Source organism: Telopea speciosissima, chromosome 4 (assembly GCF_018873765.1).
Source record: "Telopea speciosissima isolate NSW1024214 ecotype Mountain lineage chromosome 4, Tspe_v1, whole genome shotgun sequence".
Lineage (NCBI taxonomy): Eukaryota > Viridiplantae > Streptophyta > Magnoliopsida > Proteales > Proteaceae > Telopea > Telopea speciosissima.
This window is the reverse complement of record NC_057919.1, coordinates 31,944,197-31,965,921: the sequence shown is the minus strand read 5'-3', so window position 1 is coordinate 31,965,921 and position 21,725 is coordinate 31,944,197. Positions and strand designations below refer to the sequence as shown.

Below are 21,725 nucleotides of genomic sequence, written 5' to 3'. Positions count from 1 at the left end.
ATATATATCTTGTGTTTTGGTTCTACTCCGGTTCATATATCTTAAGACATATAGATCCTGTGGATCATTAATGTCCAAAAACCCTAAACCGGGTTTGGAGGGCGTTACAGAGTACCCCACAAAAAGACGGGTATGTTGCCTTTTGTCCTGAGATGCTAAATTTGTTGAAAATGTCTTTCTATATAAAAATAATTTGTTGTCTAATAAGGATGATAATGGTGATTTGAATTTAGGAAAAAAAGTGTCAAATGAAGTTGTTGATGGTCATGCATATGATGATGATCATGTGTTAAGTGATGATGATACAAGTCAACTAAGAAGAAGTACAAGAAAGAAATCTAAGTATTGTGGATATGACTGGATAGTTTATCTAATAAACGTGGAACCTCACTGGCTTATCTATCTTATAGATAGATAAGGATCCTGTTACCTATAGAGAAGCAGTAACATCTCAGGATGTTATATTCTGGAAGGAAGCAATAAAAAGTGAGTTAGATTAAATTAGGGGTGTCAATACCCAACCTGAACCGATGAAATCGGCCCGAACCAGTCCGAACGAGTCCGGACCACATCGGACCGAACTCTTAATGGTTCGGGTTCGGTTTGTGGATCTAGAGAGGCAAACGGTTTGGTTTGGTTTGGTTTAGCTCGAGGGTGCACCGGTAGCCTGAACCGTTAGGTCCGAACCCAAATCGAACTGATCTAATCCGATAAATAAGTAAATCAATAAATGCCTAATGCCCCATTGCCCCCTAAATGTGTTGTGATAGTTTCTCACTTTATCTCATATCCTTTGTTAGTGATTACCCAACCAATTGTATCCATAGATCATAGGACATAGGATACAAAGATGCATTGCATTTGAAATATTTTATGTACTTAAAAGAGAAAGAGAAGAAAAATTAGCACTAATCGGACTTTACTAGTTATATAAAATCGATACCAAATCGAATCCAAACCAATATAAACCCGTTATCATAAATCGAAACCAACACGAAATCAAACCGCACCAAAATCGAAATCGCATCGAAACCGAACATTTCTTAATGGTTTGGTTTCGGTTTCTATAAAAGTCATACCGAAATCGAAAAGCCTGAACTGAAATCGGCCCGAACCGGCCCATTGACACCCCTAGATTAAATCATATCCAATCATACTTGAGAACTTGTTGACTTGCCACCAGGATACTAAGTGGATATTGCGTAAATAATTGAAAGCGGATGGATCACTAGACAAATTTAAAGCAAGACTAGTAGTTAAAGGCTTTAGACAAAAGAAAAATATTGACTATTTTGATACTTTTGCTCTTGTAGCCAGAATTACTACTATAAGAGTTATGATAGTCATAGAGTATATATACAATTTGGTGATACACCAAATGGATGTAAAGACAACATATTTAAATGGTGACTTGAAGGAAGAGATTTATATCAAACAACTGGAAGGTTTTAGTGTACCTAGACAAGAACAAAAGGTGTGCAAATTAGTGAAGTCTTTATATGGACTAAAACAAGCACTAAAACAATGGTACGAGAAACTTGATGTTGTACTACTATCAAATGGATTTCTGGTTAACGATGCCGAAAGGTGTTTGTATAGTAAATTTCATCAAGGAAAGTGTGTGTTTATACTAGTTTATGTCGATGACATATTGATTATGGGAACTAATTTAGATATAATGAAACAAACCAAGAGTCTTTTGATGTCTAACTTTGATACAAAAGACATGAGTGAAGCTGATGTGATTTTTTGAATCAAAATCATCAAAAAGAAGAAAGAAATTATCTTATCTCAGGCTCACTATGTTGAAAACATGCTTAAAAAGTATAGTTATTTTGATTCAAATGCTGTAAAGACACCTTTTGATCAGGCATGCCATTTACGAAAGAATTTGGGAGAACCAGTTAATCAAAAGAGATATCTTCAGATTATTGGTTCTGTTTCGTATTTGATAAATAGCACAAGGCCGGATATTACTTTAGCCGTTAGGAAATTAAGTCAATTCACTCATAACCCTGGCGAAGAGCATTGACATACTATTAACAGATTGATGAGGTACCTAAAAGGTACGATGAATTATGGTCTTTATTATAGCGGAATACCGGCTGTACTAGAAAGTTATTGTGATGCTAATTGGATCTCAGATACAAATGAATCCTTAGCAACTAGCGGATATGTATTCACGCTAGGTGGTGGAGTAATTTCTTGAAAATCTGTAAAATAGTCAAGTAGTACAAGATCCACAATGGAAGCTGAATTTATAGCCTTAGAAAAGGCAAGAACTGAAGCCAAATGACTCAGGAATGTTGTGACGGATATTCCATTGTGGCCGAAACCGGTGCTTTCTACCTCACTTCACTATGATAATATGGCAGCTATAACAAAAGCAAAGAATAGGATGTACAACGGAAAAAAGAGACATATGCGTCTACATCATAATTTTGTTAGGCAATATATAAGTGAAGAGACGATAGCTATCAACTATGTGAAATCCGAAAAGAATCTAGCGGATGTGTTCATGAAACCAATGCCTACTATACTTCTTAATGAAGCATCTAAAGGAATGATCTTAAGACCTGTGTCATAGGTCAGACACTCAACCTATGTAAAGATGACTAATCTTGAATTAGGTTCAAAGGGTACAAACGAAGTCGCTAGGGGACCTGTTTAGTACTACTATACATTTGTTCATTCTGGTTAGATGGAAAAGTAGTACCACCACAATGAAAAGAGGTTGAGTTATGTACTCTTAGTTAGCCGAATCCCTGTTGTGCACACTGGCTAACCTAAATGAATGTAGGAGGTGTGGCCGCCTGATAATAAGAGTTTTTAAAAGGCGAATTCTTTTAACATTCATGAGACCAAGATAGGGACAAGGCCATATAATGTCCAGTGTTATATTTAAGATGAGGTCCAAACGTCGATTGGTAGGATATGGATGGTGAACTAACTAGCTACACAGAAGAGGAAAGGTTTAAAGTCTGACTTCACCCATACTCTGTAGCATAGTTCATCAGACCTAGTGTAGGTTCAAGTCCAAAAGACACCTCAAACGATGTGTCCTACTATGTCTAAATTTACTCAATAGTCTATTCCGTATTACCGATATTTTAAAACTTGTGGGGGATTTTTGGATTTTATGTTTTCAAAAAGTTCCTTTTTGAAAAGTTAAATTTCAAAATATGAAAAACCCCTTCCCTCCACTTTTTTTTTTTTGTTTTTGTTGGAAACACTTGTGTGAGTGTGTGTGTGGCGATTTGAACCATGGACCTCCTGTGTAAACTTGTAAAGAAACTTGGAAAGGCATAAAAATCTCTTCAAGTTAGTCCCACATTGGCTAGGGACATGTAAAATGGTGAGCTAATATGAGCTCATGTAGCTTACAAGGGGCATAGGGTGCCAAGGGAAGTCTCCCTTGTCCCATGTGTGAGGTTGGGGTCCGGGGTGCTTTTCACACACACGTGTGCCTAGCCGGGCCAGGCCGTGGTCAAGGTCAGGTCGGGTGTGGGTGTGGGTTTATGTATTCTTTTTGGTAAAATACATTCACCCACATACATGCACCCTTATCCGTATAGGCATCATGCACATGCATTATTGTATAAATAGGCACATGTATATACATGTACCCATACGTAGAGACATGGTTTATACATGTACCTATTCGTAAGGGTCCTGTATGAGGGGTCATACATACCTGTACCAGTACAGTAGTATGTAGAGCCAAATCTATACGTACAGGCACTTGTGGGCCTATAAATATAGAAGGCCTAATGGGCTTCCATAACACATAAAATCGTGCTAGTGTTTCTTCTCTCTGCTCTCTCTTGAAAATAGTGTTTTCAATTTTGTTTTTGCTTTCTTTTCCTTCCTTTGGGCTACTGAGTAAATACCATCGGATACTCCGTATTGTAATCACTTTTGGGTGCTGCCAATAGTGATTGAAGTGGTTTTGTCTTGGAGGTAGAATGCTATGGTCAACCCAGATCTGCACAAATAGGGGGCGTTCAACACCTTAAGGAAAGTATTCTTTGTACAACTCCACTTGTGTTGTTGCTTGCTGCTTTAGAAGAAACAAGAAGACAGTCATCGTGATATTGTAAGTTTGTTGTTTCTTTTATTTATTTGATATTTCATTCGGTTTTACTTTGTATATATTTATTTATATATATAACCTCTATTTTAGGGATTAAAGTAATGATGGCGGCATTAATAGCTCTAGGCGCTCGTTTAGAGCCCTGAAGAATTCCACAATCGCCTTGTGAAGGTCTTCTTTTTGAATCTCCCAACAGCCCTCAGGCGGACCCAGAGAAGGTTTTGGTCAAAGCTAGAAGATGGCTGGACGAACTGAAAGATAAGATGAGAGTCATTAAGTGGGTTGTTGAGGGCGCAGGTGTCATTGTGATACCTTGCCCTTTTTCGCTCCTGCAATCAAACTAAAGCGCTAACGAGCAATCAAACAAAGGAAAGCCTTTATTGATTTGATATAAAATCGCTCACCCGGTGATCGTAGACCACCCCTGCTCTAGTCAATCTTTCGCCTTTATTAAAGTGTTTAACAGATTCTGTCAAGTCTTATTGCCTAGAATCCTAATTCTAACTTGGTTGCCAACAATGACAAACTATATGCTACACTTGGGTCTTTGCATTGCATTGCATTTTATGTAGATAATGTTGCATTTTATTTTTGTAAGACACAAATTCAATGAAATGAAAGAAAACAATAGTTGAAATCTAACACAACAATCAATACTAACAGGCCCAACAATCAACTTCAGCAACAAAATATAAGAAATATCTCCCTAAAAAAGATCTATCTGTCTTCTTACTAGTTGTGGTTCCTCTTAAAAAAAATCCAAATATGCTTTTAATTATAAAGTTCTATAAAAAACAGAATTGAAGGAGAAAATAATCTTCAAACTTGCAACATGATAAAATGAAATAACCATCACAGATTGAACTGAAGTTTTTTTTTTTTTTAACTTTGTCTCTACATGTTAAGTCAGACCCTCAGTTATGTCGTATACAAAGCTCCATAGGCTGCTGATCACTTGATTTACCCTCTGCATATTGCAGAATCATTTTATCTTTTCTGGAAGTTAAATACCCTAACTGAAAAAGCAAAGATGAATGCGAAAAGCATAGCAAACCCAACAATCACAACTGCAACCACTCCTAAAAAATCATGTCTGAATCCAAAATAATCCTTCACAAAAGCTTCAACTGTAATGCCTGAATCAAGGTAATCATCCTTCATATCTCCAAACTGTGACACAACCAATCCATACAATGTCCAAGCAACAGGGCAAATCCAGTAGTACCACCTCCACCACACAGGAATTTTCTGCAATGAACAATAATAGTAAATAAGTAAATAAATAAAAACATAAAATACAATACTTCTACACTCTAAAATTGGGGGGGGGGGGGGGGAAGTCATCAGAACTTACAGTTCTTGGAATAATGAATCCTGAGAAAAGGTTCCATAGTGAATAGAATGCCGCAGCAACTATATTAGAGATCTGTTGGTTGGGTGTCATACCCACTGCCATCATACCATAAAAGGTGAAGTATAACAATGTGAAGTAGGTGAAAAATAGATACCAAAAGAATTTTGCAACTGTCCATTGGAATCCAATCATTGAATACACAATAACTCCATATATTATAGACTGGAGAAAGATATGTGGAATCTCAATCATAACCTGTGCCAGAAAGAAGACTGATAAGAAACATGTAGACAATTAATCTCCATAGTGTTGAGCTTATTAAGAAAAAAAGTGATTACCTGAGCAAAGGCATATGCCATAGCTGAATACATTCCAGCAGCCCTCTCTCTGTAAAATACCGTCCGTTCGATATCTATAACTGGTTGTACTCCACCGGCATTTTGTACCCCAAGAAAGAGAACAGCACCATACATAGAACCCATTGCATTAAAGAGATCCTGTTGCTTCTCACTGCATTTTCCAACATTTTCAAATCAAATTAGAATTGAACATTTAACTTGGAGGAGAAAGTAAAAAATGTTTGGACACCATCATAAGATGACTTACATTTTAGATCCAAGATTCCAAAACATTGACCCGAGCATTAAAGCTATGAAAGTTGTGAAGAAAAGCCTAACAAAAGTATATGGTGGGTTTCGCCAGTATGACCAATGCTGTTTCCATAGACAAGCTTCAAATTGGTTGAAGAAAGACTGAGAATACTGAGTAGGGAAATAGAGCTCTTTGGAATCAGGGGCAGGTTTACTTAGTTCCTCGATCATTGCTCTGTTCCTCCTGAATGATTCATTTATAGAGAGTATTAATAGCTACAAACAAACTAATTGTTATTTATGGCACATTGAAGAGAAAATTTACTAGTGAATATACCTGTATAGTTCTGAGTTCTTATATATATAAGCAAAGTTGGCCCCTAAAGCTGCTTCTTGGGCTGAGCTTGTCACCTCCAACATCCATGTTGCTGGATTATAACCGTCTTTTATCTTACTGACTCCTTTGATTGCCTTGATGGAGCACAAACCGTAGTTTCATCCATCACTGTACTAAAATTGGAAAGTCTACAAGGTTAATATTAACTTATTTGTAGTTTTCATTGTTTTCCTTACCTCAAAGTAGTCGATCAATCGACAACCTTGTTTCCCCAAGGGGCCTACATATATTTCTTCTCCTCCTTGCTTCAGCAAGAATAGCTGTTCCACAGTGTTTAGAAGTTTAAATTATTTGGTTAGTATTATCAAAGCCCTAACAGAATGCTAGTCCATCAATCTCAAGAATTTCTAACCTCATCAAAAGCATCGAATATGTCAATGCTGGGCTGGTGGATGGTGCACACCACAGTTCGTCCAGTGTCCACGATGTTTCTCACTGTTCTCATCACTATTGCTGCTGCCCTTGCATCCAGGCCAGAGGTTGGCTCATCCATGAATATAATTGAAGGGTTGGCAACGAGTTCAACTGCGATGGTTAGCCTCTTGCGTTGCTCTGTTGAGAGACCATTTACACCTGGAAGCCCAACCAGTGCACCCCTCAATGAGTCCAGCTCTACAAGATCCATGACCTCTTCAATGAACATCTGCAATCATTAATTGGTATACCAATTAGAAAACACCCGAAAGTTCCAAAAATAGCACGACCAAAGGACCAAAGTATCAGTCTCATATACCTTTCCAGTGGAAGATTTGATTTCAGGAGCCAACCGAAGCCAAGCAGAGTAAAGCAGGGATTCATAGACCGTAACATGAGGAGAGTGGATATCATTCTGTTCACAATATCCTGATATACGAGCAAATGTTTCCTGTTTCTTTGGGTAGCCAGATATCTTGATGCTTCCCTCAATGTATCCTCCAGATTTCCTTCCAGCCAACACGTCCATCAAAGTGGTCTTGCCAGCACCACTAACACCCATCAGAGCTGTAAGAACTCCTGGCCTGAAAGCTCCACTCACTCCCCTAAGAAGCAACAACCGTTCCTCTGTAACACCTCGTGCTTTCATTTCCTACACATTTAATTTAATCAGCAATCATTACAGCTCCAATGGAACTCTGAAGAAAGAAGTCCTACTGTGGTATTCATAGTTTCCAAATTGAAACCTAAACATACCTGTGGCATGTCCACGGAGTATTTGATTTCATCAAAGGTGATGGAAAGAGGCTCAAACGGAAGAACCATTCCCCGCTTCTTGTTCTGATTGACATTGACTGCGGCCATTCTAGAAGATGATGTTCCCGATGTACTCCTTTTAATTTCATCTCCTGTTTATGCATCATTTTTATTACAACAATGCCCGATAAGGTAAAAATAGTAAGGAAATAGAGGAAATGCTCTCAGCTTAACAACATCGGGATGAATTCCTACCCATGGATCTCTTTCCTCTGGATGATAGCTCAATCATTTCCCCATTTTCACTTGCACTTTTATCATTCGGACTCTCTTCAGATAGAACTGCCTGAGGCTTCCCTAATGCTGCAATAAGTTTATCTAATTATTAGACACATGATTCACTTATGAAATCTTATAACATACAACTGATTAACTTATCAAACTAAAGAAGGAAAACTCTACTAAATTAAACTTACGATTGAGATAAGTGAGAGCCAATGTGAATAAACCATTGAAAAGGAAAACATAACCAATCAATGCCCCTACTCCAATCCAATACCAATAAGCTTCAGTGAAGACCCCACGAGATTTCAGGACGGCCACTCCAACAGTCGTTCCATTAACTATCTGTAACAAGGAAAGAAAATTCAAACCTTATTTGACCTTTAACAAAGACATTTCTTTCAATTTCTTTTTAATCTTCTTTAGGTCTTCATTAGATGAGAAAAGGTAAGGAGCATTACTTTTCCCCAGCTTTTCCCAAGGAATTCGTTCACTACTAATGCAGTTTGCCCATACATCATGGGAGAGATCCAATAGCCCCATATCCACCACTTTTTTATATTTTCTGTGACAGAAAAAGAAAGAAGCTCTTACAAAATTTACCTAAAATACGGTATGTGACTGAAAACAACAAATGAAATCTCTGTTTATAATTCCAAAGGCAAACCTTGTGACAAGATAAATCCACTCAGAACCATGAGTATAAGTAATCCAAAGGCCCCGAATACTTGTGAGACAACCATGCTCCTCCCCAATGAAGCGATCAATCGGAATAGTCCAGACGCCATTTGGTTAATACATATAAATACAAGGTACTGTTTGAAAAGCCTGCAATGAAAACATTCTGCTGGTTACTAGCTATCTGTAGAATCAATAATTGCCAAAAGAAATTACAACTAGAATTGGTGTCTAATACTAGAGATTCTATATAACTTAGCTTTTACCTTCCGGCGTATGATTCAAAGCCAATGACATAGTAAGTTATGAACACCCAAGTAGCAACTTCAAGAAATGTGACAGGGATCTTTAGGATCCATGTGGGCAGTGAGTATGCCCATGGAGGATAGAAAAGGAGGTCTCTTTGCTTATAGAATACAGGAAGCTTCATGACAGTCATGGCAAGCTCTGACATTCCATTAAACATAATAATGGTGAGAGAATAGAATAAAGCACCCATATAAATTCCTCCTCCAGTTACTGAAGTTTTGTCCATCTCAGTACGCAGGAAGACTGTCATGGATATGAATGCCACAAGAACTAGCTGCAAAAACATAAAAAGAACCCTCAGAATTACTGACATCACTAGGAAAAAAAAAATATTCTAATGAAAACCATCATTACCAACCTGCACCATCTTGAAAATATAGACAAATGAGTTTCTCTTCATCAGCAATAGCTCTCTTGCTGTGCAGGCTTTCAACAGTTCCATCTTGCTAATACCATATTTTTTAGTACTTAGGGCAGCAGGGTGACTCTTGTTCTTATCAAATGGGGTGGCAAGTTCATCTCCTAGCCTGTGACCAACATGGAACGACCGGAATGCCTCCACAAAAGCGTCTACGGTAATAAATCTATAAGGTTCGTCTTTACGTGTCCAGTATTGTTGTTGATCTTTCCTTGATGTCACCTATCATTCAAATCCATTAAATTAATGTAGTCCCAGCCTCCCAGCTGCTTCTCTAAACAATAAAAATAAAGAAAGAAAATGCCTTGAAGGGTGGCTGACTGGCTGGCAGACTAACCTCTTGCAAGAAGTCAGCTACTCCCTTCCTTTCAGGACATTTGAAACCCACAAATTCGAAAAATTCAAGCACATGTTCACGTGGCCCCTGGTACACAATCTGCCCATCTGATAGGAGAAGAATGTCATCAAACAGTTCATAAGTCTCTGGTGCTGGTTGGAGGAGAGAGATGAGAGCAGTTCCATTTAGAATGTGGATGGATTGCCTAAGTGAATTCACAATCTGAAATGTTGTTGAACTGTCCAAACCAGTTGATATCTCATCCATGAAAAGTGCCCTTGCTGCTCCAACAAGCATCTCCCCTGTTGTGACTCTCTTTCTTTGTCCCCCAGAGATACCTCTAAGCATTTCATCTCCCACCATGGTATCGGCACAAATGTCAAGTCCCAATATCTACATTTCAGTTCAATGTGGAGCACCATGAAAAATGATCAGTGTTCTATCTAGTAGGCTAGCAGTTTTCAAATCTCCATATCCATAGGTGGGGTTTTAGTGCAAATACCTTCAGAATATAATCGGTCACTACACTGACCTCCTGTCCTTCTATTGAGGCTGCCTGCAAATATGGAAACCAAAATAATTAACATATTTTATGAACTTGAGAATAAAAAATAATTTACTTAGTTAAATATTTAAGAATAATTTACTACAGCAGTTTTTATTCTAGAGGACACACTTCATCTTGAAATACAAGAAGATAAAATTGATCAGAGGAGACCTTACCTTCAGGAAAAGATCCAAGTCGGGATCGGGCTTAATTTTTGCCTCCTTTTCTCTTCTTGCCAGCTCTTGCAACATATCTGTAGAATTTCCATATTTGAAAACAATTGATTCAAACTCGATATCATTCATCCGGTTCAAGCTTACCAACTTAAACTTTGAAGTTTTCATGTTCAAACATACCATTACGAGTTCCCACCCCTTGACATCTAGCAGAAAAGGCTAAGGTTTCTCTCACTGTCATCTCCCCTATATGGAGATCACGTTGACTGATATATGCCGCAGTTCTTTGTGGGACAAACTCGTTCATGCCATGGCCATTGTAAGTTATTCTCCCAGATAACTGTCGAAAATTCAAGAGAATAGGTTTTAGTTGTGATTTACGAAAATAGCTAAGGAAGAACGATTAGAGCTTCGAAAGAATACTAAAAGATGTTTGATTTCCTTACTTTTAAATCTTTATCAAGCTTTCCTGCTAAAGCCAACAGCAATGTGGTCTTTCCAGAGCCTGGAGGGCCTAAAAGCAATGTCATTCTGCGAAAATCAAATTGATTTAATAACTAAACTTTCAGTTATTGGTTCAATTTATTAAGAACAGAGTTTGTTTCTGAGTGTTCTCACCTGCCTGGCTTGATGATTCCACTAACATCATGAAGGATTTTTAGTTCTCTCTTTTTACTTCGAAGAATACCAAGATTAACCAAGAGACCCTTTAAACCAGACAACAACTTAAATGGTGAGTGATAATTGTTCTAAAAAATAAACACTATTTTCCAAAATGAAACTTTTCATAGAATGATTTAAAGGTTGAATACCTCTATTAAGTTAGTAGAGAAGTTAATCATTGTAGGTAAAGCTCTACTTCCCACATAAGCTTCTGCTTCTACATTTACATGCTCGAAGCGGACATCGATCGTGGGAAGTTCAATTCCAACTCTAAGAAACAGAGAGAGTATGTAAGGAGACAAATCTAGATTACAACTTCAAAACAGAGCATGTTGTTGTTCATATTTTCAAAAGAAGAAAGGGTGAAGATGAGAATTACTCACTGATCAAGGCGTTCCCTGAGCTTCAATAAGAACTTCTCATTGTCCTCTTCTGCAACTTTAACCAATCTGTCTAACAAAATCTTCTTCTCTGTAATCCTAAGTTTATCAATTTCAATTTCCTTTGTGTCTCCTTCTGCTATAGATAATATACCTTTTCTTATACGATTGTAAGTGGGTAATCTCTCTATAGCAGCCCATTTCAAAGCTTCTTCATCATCGACATTTTCGTCTCGAGATATAGAAGATCTCGAGAAGGCATCCATTCCACTGTTCCTCCATACTGAAGAACTGTTAGCATGAAAACTGCCATGAAAACTACCACTCCTGAAACTTCCACCACCATGGAGACTACTACGTACATTATCGATTCTGTAAAGTTCAGCAGAAGGATCCATTGAAAGACACAATACCGCAAAACCCACCTGAAACAGAACAAAACTGAAATGGGTTTGCTTGAATTCCTTATATTTGTATAACTTAAAAGGCAGATTTCTGAACAAAACTAGAAAAGAGATCCAGTCATCCTGGTAATCTTGCTTAACAATAAGTCGGTGTTAAATTCCCACGTGTTCAACGTTAACAGAATTCTGATGCTTTCAACTGCGATAGATGATGTAACCAATGCAATGATGACAACTCACTCACTCACCTCTTCATCTGTTGTATCCGTAGCGGCATATTGCATTTAATGCAATTAATGAATGAGAAAGACTTGAAGAAAAGAGAGTATGGTCGGCACAGTCCTTCACCAACCCGTTTATCAAACATGCAATTGAGAAGGGCTCTTGAGTTTGGGTTTGGTTTGGTAGAACTCAAACATACAATTGAGGTTCTTGAGTTTGGATTTGGTTTTCACATGTAAGGTAGTATTACTTTCTGTGTATAATTTCTTTAGGAAATTTGTGAAAGTTATATTATGAATGAATTTTCATGTTGAGTTGGTTTCATATACAGTGTTGTGAGTGAGGGATGTGTGTTGTAATTTTACTGTACTAGTAAAGTGAGTTCCGTATTATAATCTTAACCACATAAATCTCGTGTTTTCACATTTTTTACTTTTTCGTGAATCTTTGTTACATACTTCGGTTTCGTACCTACCGATTAATGCGAGACGAATTTTCACCACATCAACTTATCCAAATCTAAAAATCACTTTAAAACTATTTTGTTATTAATTAAAATCTCCTAGAAGTTTTTTTTTAGTAACATCTTCTAGGAATTCAAGCATCTAGAAGGGTGTACTTTTGAAGAAAACAAAAAATTTGCACAAGTTTGGAAAGCTAAGGCTCCGTCTGGTTGCAAGGAGAATTAAAAGGAAGGGAAGCAAAATTTTTCAAATCTAAAAAAAAATATTTTGTAATCATTACCCCATGTAATTGTATAAACTACTTAAATTTCTTAGCATATCTAGTAAAGATACATTTTACATGTAATATTTATTTTACATTTTAAACCAAAGGGAAATGGATACAAAGTAAAGTGAATTTTAATAATCAAATATGGAATGATTTGGAGTTAGATATATTGTCACATGATGTCACATGGGATAATGATTAAAAAATATATTTTTTTAAGTATGAATATGAAAATTTCACTTCCCTTCCCTTTAATTCCCCTTACAACCAAACGAAACCTAAGCATAAAGAAGAGGGACCTTCCCTGTTAAATTTTCAAAGTAGTTGGGATCGAGTTTGCAAAGTTCTTCTCTCTACACAACTGGTGAAATCTAGAATTGGGCTCCTTTTCCCATTTGATGTCTTCGTTTAGTTTGTTGAGCTTTCACAACTATAGTACCGGTAGTATTTATTTATGAATTTACTCAGCATTTATAATGGAACACGTACTGTCCGATGTTCTTACCGATTCCTTCTAGTAAGAACTAAGAAGGCGTGTTGAAGCTGCAAACCAGTGGGATTCGCATGATATCTGATCGATTGTCTGGAAGATCAAATGTTTGACTCTCCTACCCCATCTGATCCCTATGTGGGTCCCTTCCTAACTTCTCGGTGGTTTCTTTGTATGATTCCTTATGGGTTTTTACACAAATAATAATAAGGGAGAAGGAATGCCATTCGGTTGTGTTAGACATCCCCACGCATCCCCTGCGTGGTCCTGATATAGGATGCACGAAATAACTGCAACATCCTTGGTCATTTCAGGGTTCAGGGGTGTGGCGATCATTTTGTGTGTCCCTGTGTCAGGCCGTAGGGATTTCATGTGCTGCGTGACTAGGTGGCATTCTCTTTCCCTAATAATAATAAGGGCAAGCAAATGGACCAATGAGAGTAGACACAAAAGTATGAACATAGATGTCATATTTAGTTTTCATGGGGGTAGGATGGTACTTACTCACGTTCTGTGTCTATGCACATGAGTCACGCCAGCTAGCTACCAGGCTGCATTCTTTTTCCCTAATAGGGGTGCTGTTCTCTGTGCCGCAGCGTAGCCTGTGCCCAAGCACATGGGGGTGGGCGCAATGACCACCCTTTCCCCCTGCACAGGCTGTCCATGTGCTTGAGCGCAAGCTATGTTGCGCAACAGAGAACATTCTCCCTAATAACTAACAAGGCTGAACCTATGCTTATCAAGTCAGGTCTAAAGTAATCAGGATTTTTGGTTCATGGTATCGGTATCAATATCTTTATCGTAACAGTCTGAATGGGACGAAAATTTCAAAAAACACCATCTATTTTTACTATTACCAATTTTACATATGGCTATTGTATCATTACAATTACAGTATTGACCAATACGGTTGATACCAATACGAATCAATCAATACAATGAATTTGATATCAAGACCTAAAAACCATGGAACTAAGTTACTTTAGACCCGACTTAGAAGCTTATTAGGATGACCATCAATTTGTCATGTCCGGTATTTTGTGGTAATTGTGACCATTGGATACACTAGGATTAGATTAGTGTAGATACCACATTGTGATTACTTGGAAGTGTATCTTGGTAATGATGATCGAGGCTGTAACTCATGTGGTGACTGAATAGAAAGAATTACCAAATTACCCCCTATCCTACTTTTGTAACCAAACTATTCCAAGTAGAGCCTAAACCCCTAGGATAGATTTATTTAATCATTTTAAGTCCACATGTGAAATTTCACTCCAATCTGGCCCCTTCTACAAAAATTACTGTTTTACCCCTGGTATAGTTCTCGGTATCCGAGCCACCCAATGTGATATGAAATCATTTGGGTGACCTTATTAGTTCTCGGTATCCGAGCCACCCAATGTGATATGAAATCATTTGGATGACCTTATTTGGTCATATTATGTTTGCTCGTAAAATTTTGTGTAATTCTAGTATCATTTGGACCTTGATCAACGTGAAACACTATTTCTATGATTTTCTTGGTATCTGGATCACTTTTAGGTAAAATCCAACCACATCAGCCGTATGGATGGTAAGTACGTATCAACACCTTCGTGGTGATATATCATGCGTCAAAATCTGCCACACGAATTGAAAAGTATTGACGCTTGAATATGGACCCTTAACATGGAATTAAAAATATAAAAAATAAAAGGCTACCAATCCGAGTCAGACCGGATTGACCCAACCAGTCCAACCTGGTCTGACCCAGCTCGGTTGGGCCTGTGGGCAGGCCAAAAGGCCCACCATTCCCACACATGCATGAGGTCATGCACTCATGCCCACTTGTGCACGTGCCAAAGTCATGCTGCACCGGCCTAGGCTGCCCAGCAGGCCTAGTACGCACAAGTCAAGCTTGCAGCTGCAAGCCCCAACTGCCCACTACCCTCTTGTCTCCTTCCATTAAGGCCGTCAAGAGTCTTTGAGATCTTTTCTCCAATAGGTTTTTTCCAAAAAATGGGAAGCGATTTGGAGGGTTTCGATACCGAGAAAAATTCATAAAAAATTATCTTCATGAAGTTCACGCTCTCCTATTTCAATCTATATTGTTATCATCCCAGGATTATGCTCCATTATCCATAGAAAAATCCCCAAACATCTCTTCATCATAACTTTTGCCATTCGGAAAATCCACACTTGGAATGGTTTTCGGAGCTTTCCGGAGACAATCTTCAGCCAAAAAAAGGTAACCTAAGCTGAGTCCAGGCCCTTCCACGCTTCAAGGGTACTTTTCTATATTTTTTATTTATTTTTATATATTTGCTTTGATTTTCTTTACAAAAAGAGGTTGTTTTTCAGTTAGACAAAAATTAAAATTAATACAAGAGTGATAAAATCTTGGAATTTTTAGGGTAGATGTTTCCCACTGTTTTTTTATGTCTATTAATGTTCTTGAGCTCCAAATCATGTGTTTTGGGACACTTTTGCCCCTATGAATATTTTTGGGTTTTGCAAGAGTGGGGCCCACAAAATAGAATTCAGGCTTAGCCACTGACATGGTTATTAAGAGCATGTTTATCTTAGTATATAACTGCTATGTTTTGGTCTGATTCGGGTTTGTAATATTTATTTTGTATTTTCTTTGTTCTAATAATTGTTTTCACATTCTAGGAAGTATGAAAAATTAAAAAAATAAATAAAAGAAAATCATAAAAACAAAAAATTTCCAAAGTGTTCTTTATATTATGCTTAAAATTTTAGAGTCAGTAGTCACTGTCTTTAATGCTTAAATGATGTATATGTTTCCCATGTATGCCTTTTTCACTAGGTTTATAATGGTAATTTCGTAAGTGAAAACCAAAAAAATCATAAAAATGTTTTTATGCATTACATACTGTTTTAGGATGTTTTAGAAAGTTTTTACGTATATATATGTCATCTTGCATCATAATCATGCATAAAAGTCATTCTTGTCCTTGGGGGCATTTTGGTAATTTACCAAATGCAACCCAATGTACCATCTAGTAGCCTTATTTGGCATCTTTAGTAATTTTAGGATGTGTAATGGCATATCAATTGCCTGAAATGAGTTAAAAGTGGTTGTTCTAGCACTTTTACCATTTTGTCCTTTAGAGGTATTTTGGTCATTTTACGATCGAATCATGTTTAGGGCTCTGGAAAGTTTTCTGTCACTTTATTTGCATGTTCTAATTTTCATAAGCATGTTTTAAGTATAAGTTTGCATTTTCATGCATATTTGTATTTTTGCCCTAATAGGGGCATTTTAGTAATTTTTATCGCTTTGTAATTTTTAGCATTGTATATATATTTTAATGATTCACATGCATGTTGTTAATGATCTTTAATCATGTTTTAATATTTCATAGCATTTGAATGTGATTTTATGCACTTGTATATATTTTGACTCTCTAGGGGTATTTTGTAATTTTTGCCATTTCGGCTCTTAAGTGAGTTTGAATTCTACATAATTGTCCTTCTCCATGATATTAACATTAGATTAGGGCCTTAATCACTTTTGTACAGTTGACAATGTTTTTTGCCATAGAGATAGGTTTTCTAACTTTGGTAAAATACATCCAACTAGATTAATTAGAGCGTGCAATGTACATAATCACCTAACTTAAAAGTAGTAATTAGAATGTTTTCCAAAAAAAAAGTAGTAATTAGGATTAAAACATTAATCTTAATTAGACTAAATAGGTCCATAAATTTCAACAAAGATAATCAAAATCTTTTAAGAAAAAAAAACTAGTTTAAACAGGTGCATAATATGTATAATACAACAGTATACAACAAAGTTTGGTCTAGGAAGACTGGCCGTCCGTCGGACAGTTGCTAGGTGCCTAACACCTTCCCAGCCCGTAACTTGACACTTACCCAGAGATCTGGGGCAGACCATCCATTGAATCATTGGAGTTAATTTAGCGCCTCTTCTCCAAAGGAGGGGCACCATTAATGGATCCTAGACCCAAAATCTAGGTGGCGACTCCCATTTTCTTTCTCTTCCCCGGGTGCACGTCATCGACTTTCGTCCGCTGCACCTACAATTAGTCACATATCAAATTTCAAGACCGAATTTAATCATACACCCACCTTTGTATTGACATGCATCTCTCAATTTTTTAGTCGTTCATATCTGACCATGCACTCACTTGTAGTTTTTAGATTTTTAAACCTTTATTTTCCTACTTGGGGAATGCTCTCGCTCTCTCGCTCTCTCGTGCTAACGGTCATTTTGCTCAAAAATTCCCTAGCGAGTCCAAGGTACCGGTGAGCTCCTCGCTCACTCCGACGGCCTCATCGCTCCATCAGTGAGCCATTTCCCAGGCTTACAAGGTCTGGTTATCTAGTGAAACTCAAGGACGATACCCCCAGACCAGGTAAGTATCACAGCACCCTTACCCCTGGTTTTCTCTACCTCCTCCCACAAATCTCTGTCTAACCTGCAATTACACCTGCTCCAAACCCTCGATTACACCTGCTACCTCTTTCCTACCCACAATTCCTCTCCAAACCCACGATCCCTCTCCACAGCCTAGCCCAAACCGATTCTACCCCACAACCTCGCCGTAGACTACACCACCTCTAAACCCTTCGACTTACCTCTCCAATCTCGAGTCTCCCATACGTCTGATAACACCTACACCATTATCTCTTAACCTTGATCTATCTCAACCCAATGCTCGATTATCGCCACCAAACCTAAGCACCACCTCTCCATTCTAGTTTTTATCTCTCACAAGGCTTGTCCTTGAGCTCGATATTTTCCTTCTAGTTTCCTCAACTTTGATTCCTTCAATCAGATTATCTCTTTGATTTCTGCTACCTCACACCCAAGCGCACCTCCCGGATTATTCCACAGCCATCCATAGCTCCTGAGGATCCGTCTTTCTCCTCCACCACTCACTTAAACGTGATTTCTTGATTTCTCAATTTCCACAGTGTTCCTCCCAAGCCCTGATTTCTTCTCTCAGCCACTAGCTATATCGACAGCATTTTTCTCGACCCACGATTTTCTCTGAATTCGCTACAGTACACTACTATGCTGTAGTGTTTAGTCCGAAATTTAAATTGTGGCTTGCCTTTCCGGCAAACCTGGTAAACCATTTTCTACTCTATACTGGGTAGCGAACTCTGATACATGTTGGCCCTGTTACAGCTGTGAAGGGTCTTTGTTACTTTACCCTGTTTTGCTATATATTACCTTGCTCTGATATATATTGTCTTGTTACATTGTGGCTTATACTATTACCCTGTTCTATTACATATTCTGCTGTACATTATTTTTACATTGTTGCTATATAATATTCTTTCTATTGTTGCCTCTAATTCCATCAATGTGCTTTATATTAGTCTAACATCCTGGCTGTTGTTTACTGTTTATTGGTTCTATTACCTATTTTATTATACATTGTTTTTACATTGTTGCCATATACTATTCTTTCCATTGTTACTTCTAAATCCCCACCCTGATTGTTGATTATTGCTTACCCCTCATATTTGTTTTTTTTTTATTTTCTTGGGCTTATGTCGTGCTTATCTTCACTTTGATCGGATTTAAAATTTTACCCTATAAATCAAATTTCTTTTTAAATTACACCTTTATATTATATAGTAGTTATCTTATACTAGTGCGTTAGGTAGGCAGCCGGCACTATATTCTATACAGCCAATCCCTTTTGCATGGATCCTACTATCTTTTGATTATCCCTTATCTTGTTTTATATCATGTCTTCAAGTACTAATCATGTTCATAAGTGTAGGATTAGATTTGCATCCTGGAACATCGGATCTTTGACGGGTAAGAGTATGGAGTTGATTGATGCTATGCGAAGAAGAAGAATTAATGTGGCATGCATTCAAGAAACTAGATGGAAGGGTCACAAAGCGAAGGCATTAGATGATTTCAAACTATGGTACTTGGGAGATGAAAGTGGGAGAGGTGGAGTGGGCATAGTTGTGGACAAAGACCTTAAGAACAAAGTAGTGGATGTTAAAAGATTAGGGGATAGGATCATATCTGTCAACCTGGTGCTAGACAATGAGGTTATCAACATTGCTAGCGCGTACGCACCCCAAGCAGGTTTGGATGAGAGTGTTAAAATACAATTTTGGGAGCACATGGATGGATTAGTACATGGTTTTGGTTCGAGAGAAAAAATTATTATTGGAGGGGATCTTAACGGACATGTGGGCAGGGATCGTGGAGGCTTTGAAGAGGTTCACGGAGGATACGGAGTTGGAGAGAGGAATGAAGAGGGGATATCAGTGTTAGACTTTGCGATAGCGTTTGACCTGTGCATTGCAAATACCTTTTTTAAAAAGAGAGATGAACATTTAATTACCTACAAGAGTGGGCATCATGCAAGCCAAATAGATTTTTTCCTAACAAGAAGGTCTGACAGACATTTATGTAAGGGCTGTAAGATTATACCAGGAGAGAGCTTAACCGCCCAACATCGACTGATGGTCTTAGATATGTACCTCAGTACGGGACAATGTAAGAAGGCAAAATAAGTTTTCCCTAAGATAAGATGGGGGCGACTCCAAGGAGTTCTCTTAGAGTCATTTTTCGATAAAGTAACTCTACAAGAAAAGTGGGATTCTGAGGGAGATACCAATGAGATGTGGACTGAGATGACGACTTGTATTAAGAAGGTTGCTAAAGAAGTCCTAGGGATTTCAAAAGGTATGTGTGTGGCCCCTAAAGAGACTTGGTGGTGGGATGATGAAGTTAAAGCAGCCATTAAGACTAAGAAAGCTCATTTTAAGACTTGGCCAAGGACTAACGAGGCAGATGATAAGATGAGATATTATGCAGCCAAAAAAGAAGCTCAAAAAACTGTGGGGAAAGCAAGAGCGAAAAAATATGATGACCTCTTAATACAAAGGAAGGGGAAAATACAATTTATCGGATAGCCAAAGTAAGAGAAAGGAAGAGCAGAGATTTGGATCATGTTAGATGCATTAAGAGTGAGGAAGGTGGGGTATTAATACGAGATGAGGACATTATGGAGAGATGGGGTGAATATTTTTACAACCTACTTAATGGAGCTATCTTGACCAATAGGATGGATTTAGAAGTGGAGAGGATTAGTCTTGAAGCCAACACACGTCATGAACATCTACAACGAGTTGGTGAGGCTGAAGTTAAAGAAGCCCTGCGGAAGATGAATGTTGGGAAATCACCAGGACCGGATGAGATCCCAATTGAAGTGTGGAAGAGCTTAGGAGCACGGGGGATATCTTGGCTAACCAAGTTGTTTAACAAGATTTTGAGTACAAAAAAAATGTCAGATGAGTGGAGGAGAAGCATTGTAGTCCCAATTTATAAGAATAAAGGTGATACCCAGAACTGCAATAACTATAGGGGCATAAAACTAATGAGTCATACCATGAAACTTTGGGAAAAAATCATTGAAGTTCACTTAAGAAGAGAAACTGTTATATCAGAGAACCAATTTGATTTTATGCGAGGGAGATCCACGATAGAAGCTATTTACCTTTTAAGGAGACTTATGGAAATATTTAGAGCTTACAAAAGGAACCTCCATATGATCTCTATCGACTTAGAGGCCTATGATAGAGTCCCTGGAGAGCTCATTTGGCATGTCCTAGAGAAGAGAAGGAGCTTAAGTAACTATGTAGACATAATCAAGGACATGTATGAGGGCGTGGTGACGAGTGTCAAACTGCAGAGGGCCAAAGTAATGAATTTTCTATAACAATTGGATTACATCAAGGATCAGCTCTAAGCCCCTATTTGTTTGCACTCATAATGGATGATTTAACCAGGCACATTCAAGATGAGGTCCCTTGGTGTATGTTTTTTGCAGATGATATTGTTTTGATGGATGAGACAGTGAAAGGGATTAATGCAAAGCTAGAGTTATGGAGATCAAACTTGGAATTGCGAGGCTTTAAGTTAAGCAGAACAAAGACAGAGTATTTGATGTGTAACTTCAGTCAAACCAGGAGAGGTGATGAAGTGGTGAAACTTGAAGAGCGAGCGCTACCACAAAGTGAATGCTTTAGATACTTGGGGGCAACCATTAACAAAGAGGGTGATATAGAGGATGATGTTTCCCACAGAATTAAAGTAGGATGGATGAAATGGAGAGGTGCATTGGGAGTATTATGTGACAAACGCATGCCTATTAAGCTTAAAGAAAAATTCTATAGGACAGTTATAAGACCAGCCATGACTTATGGAGTGGAATGTTGGGCAGTTAGGAAAAGTAATATAGATAAGATGAGTGTAGCAGAGATGAGGATGTTGAGGAGGATGTGTGGCAAGACCAGGAGAGATAGAGTAAGGAATGATTGTATTAGAAATAAATTGGGAGTTGCACCAATCCAGGACAAGCTTCGTGAGAGCCGCTTGAGGTGGTATGGTCATGTCCAATGGAGACCTATGGATGCACTGGTAAGGAAGAGTGACCAGATTTAGTTTGACGGAGTTAAAAGAGGTAGGGGCA

The 21,725-nt window shown here is 38.0% G+C and overlaps 1 protein-coding gene across 1 annotated transcript; it reads right to left on the bottom strand.

Annotated features, from left to right (window-relative positions):
• Positions 1-4,973: 4,973 nt before the first annotated feature.
• LOC122658330 (pleiotropic drug resistance protein 1-like) lies at positions 4,974-11,807 on the bottom strand. The gene is made up of 23 exons (XM_043853251.1): positions 11,398-11,807; positions 11,164-11,284; positions 10,970-11,058; positions 10,798-10,882; positions 10,532-10,691; positions 10,352-10,428; positions 10,131-10,184; positions 9,629-10,021; positions 9,232-9,513; positions 8,831-9,147; positions 8,554-8,714; positions 8,348-8,451; positions 8,081-8,231; positions 7,860-7,967; positions 7,605-7,756; positions 7,168-7,500; positions 6,787-7,077; positions 6,611-6,694; positions 6,375-6,508; positions 6,054-6,281; positions 5,786-5,957; positions 5,448-5,702; positions 4,974-5,341 (listed from the first exon to the last, which is right to left on the bottom strand). Exons 1-23 carry the CDS (start codon positions 11,790-11,792, stop codon positions 5,081-5,083), a joined length of 4,407 nt encoding a protein of 1,468 aa, XP_043709186.1. The 5' UTR covers positions 11,793-11,807; the 3' UTR covers positions 4,974-5,080.
• Positions 11,808-21,725: the final 9,918 nt, after the last annotated feature.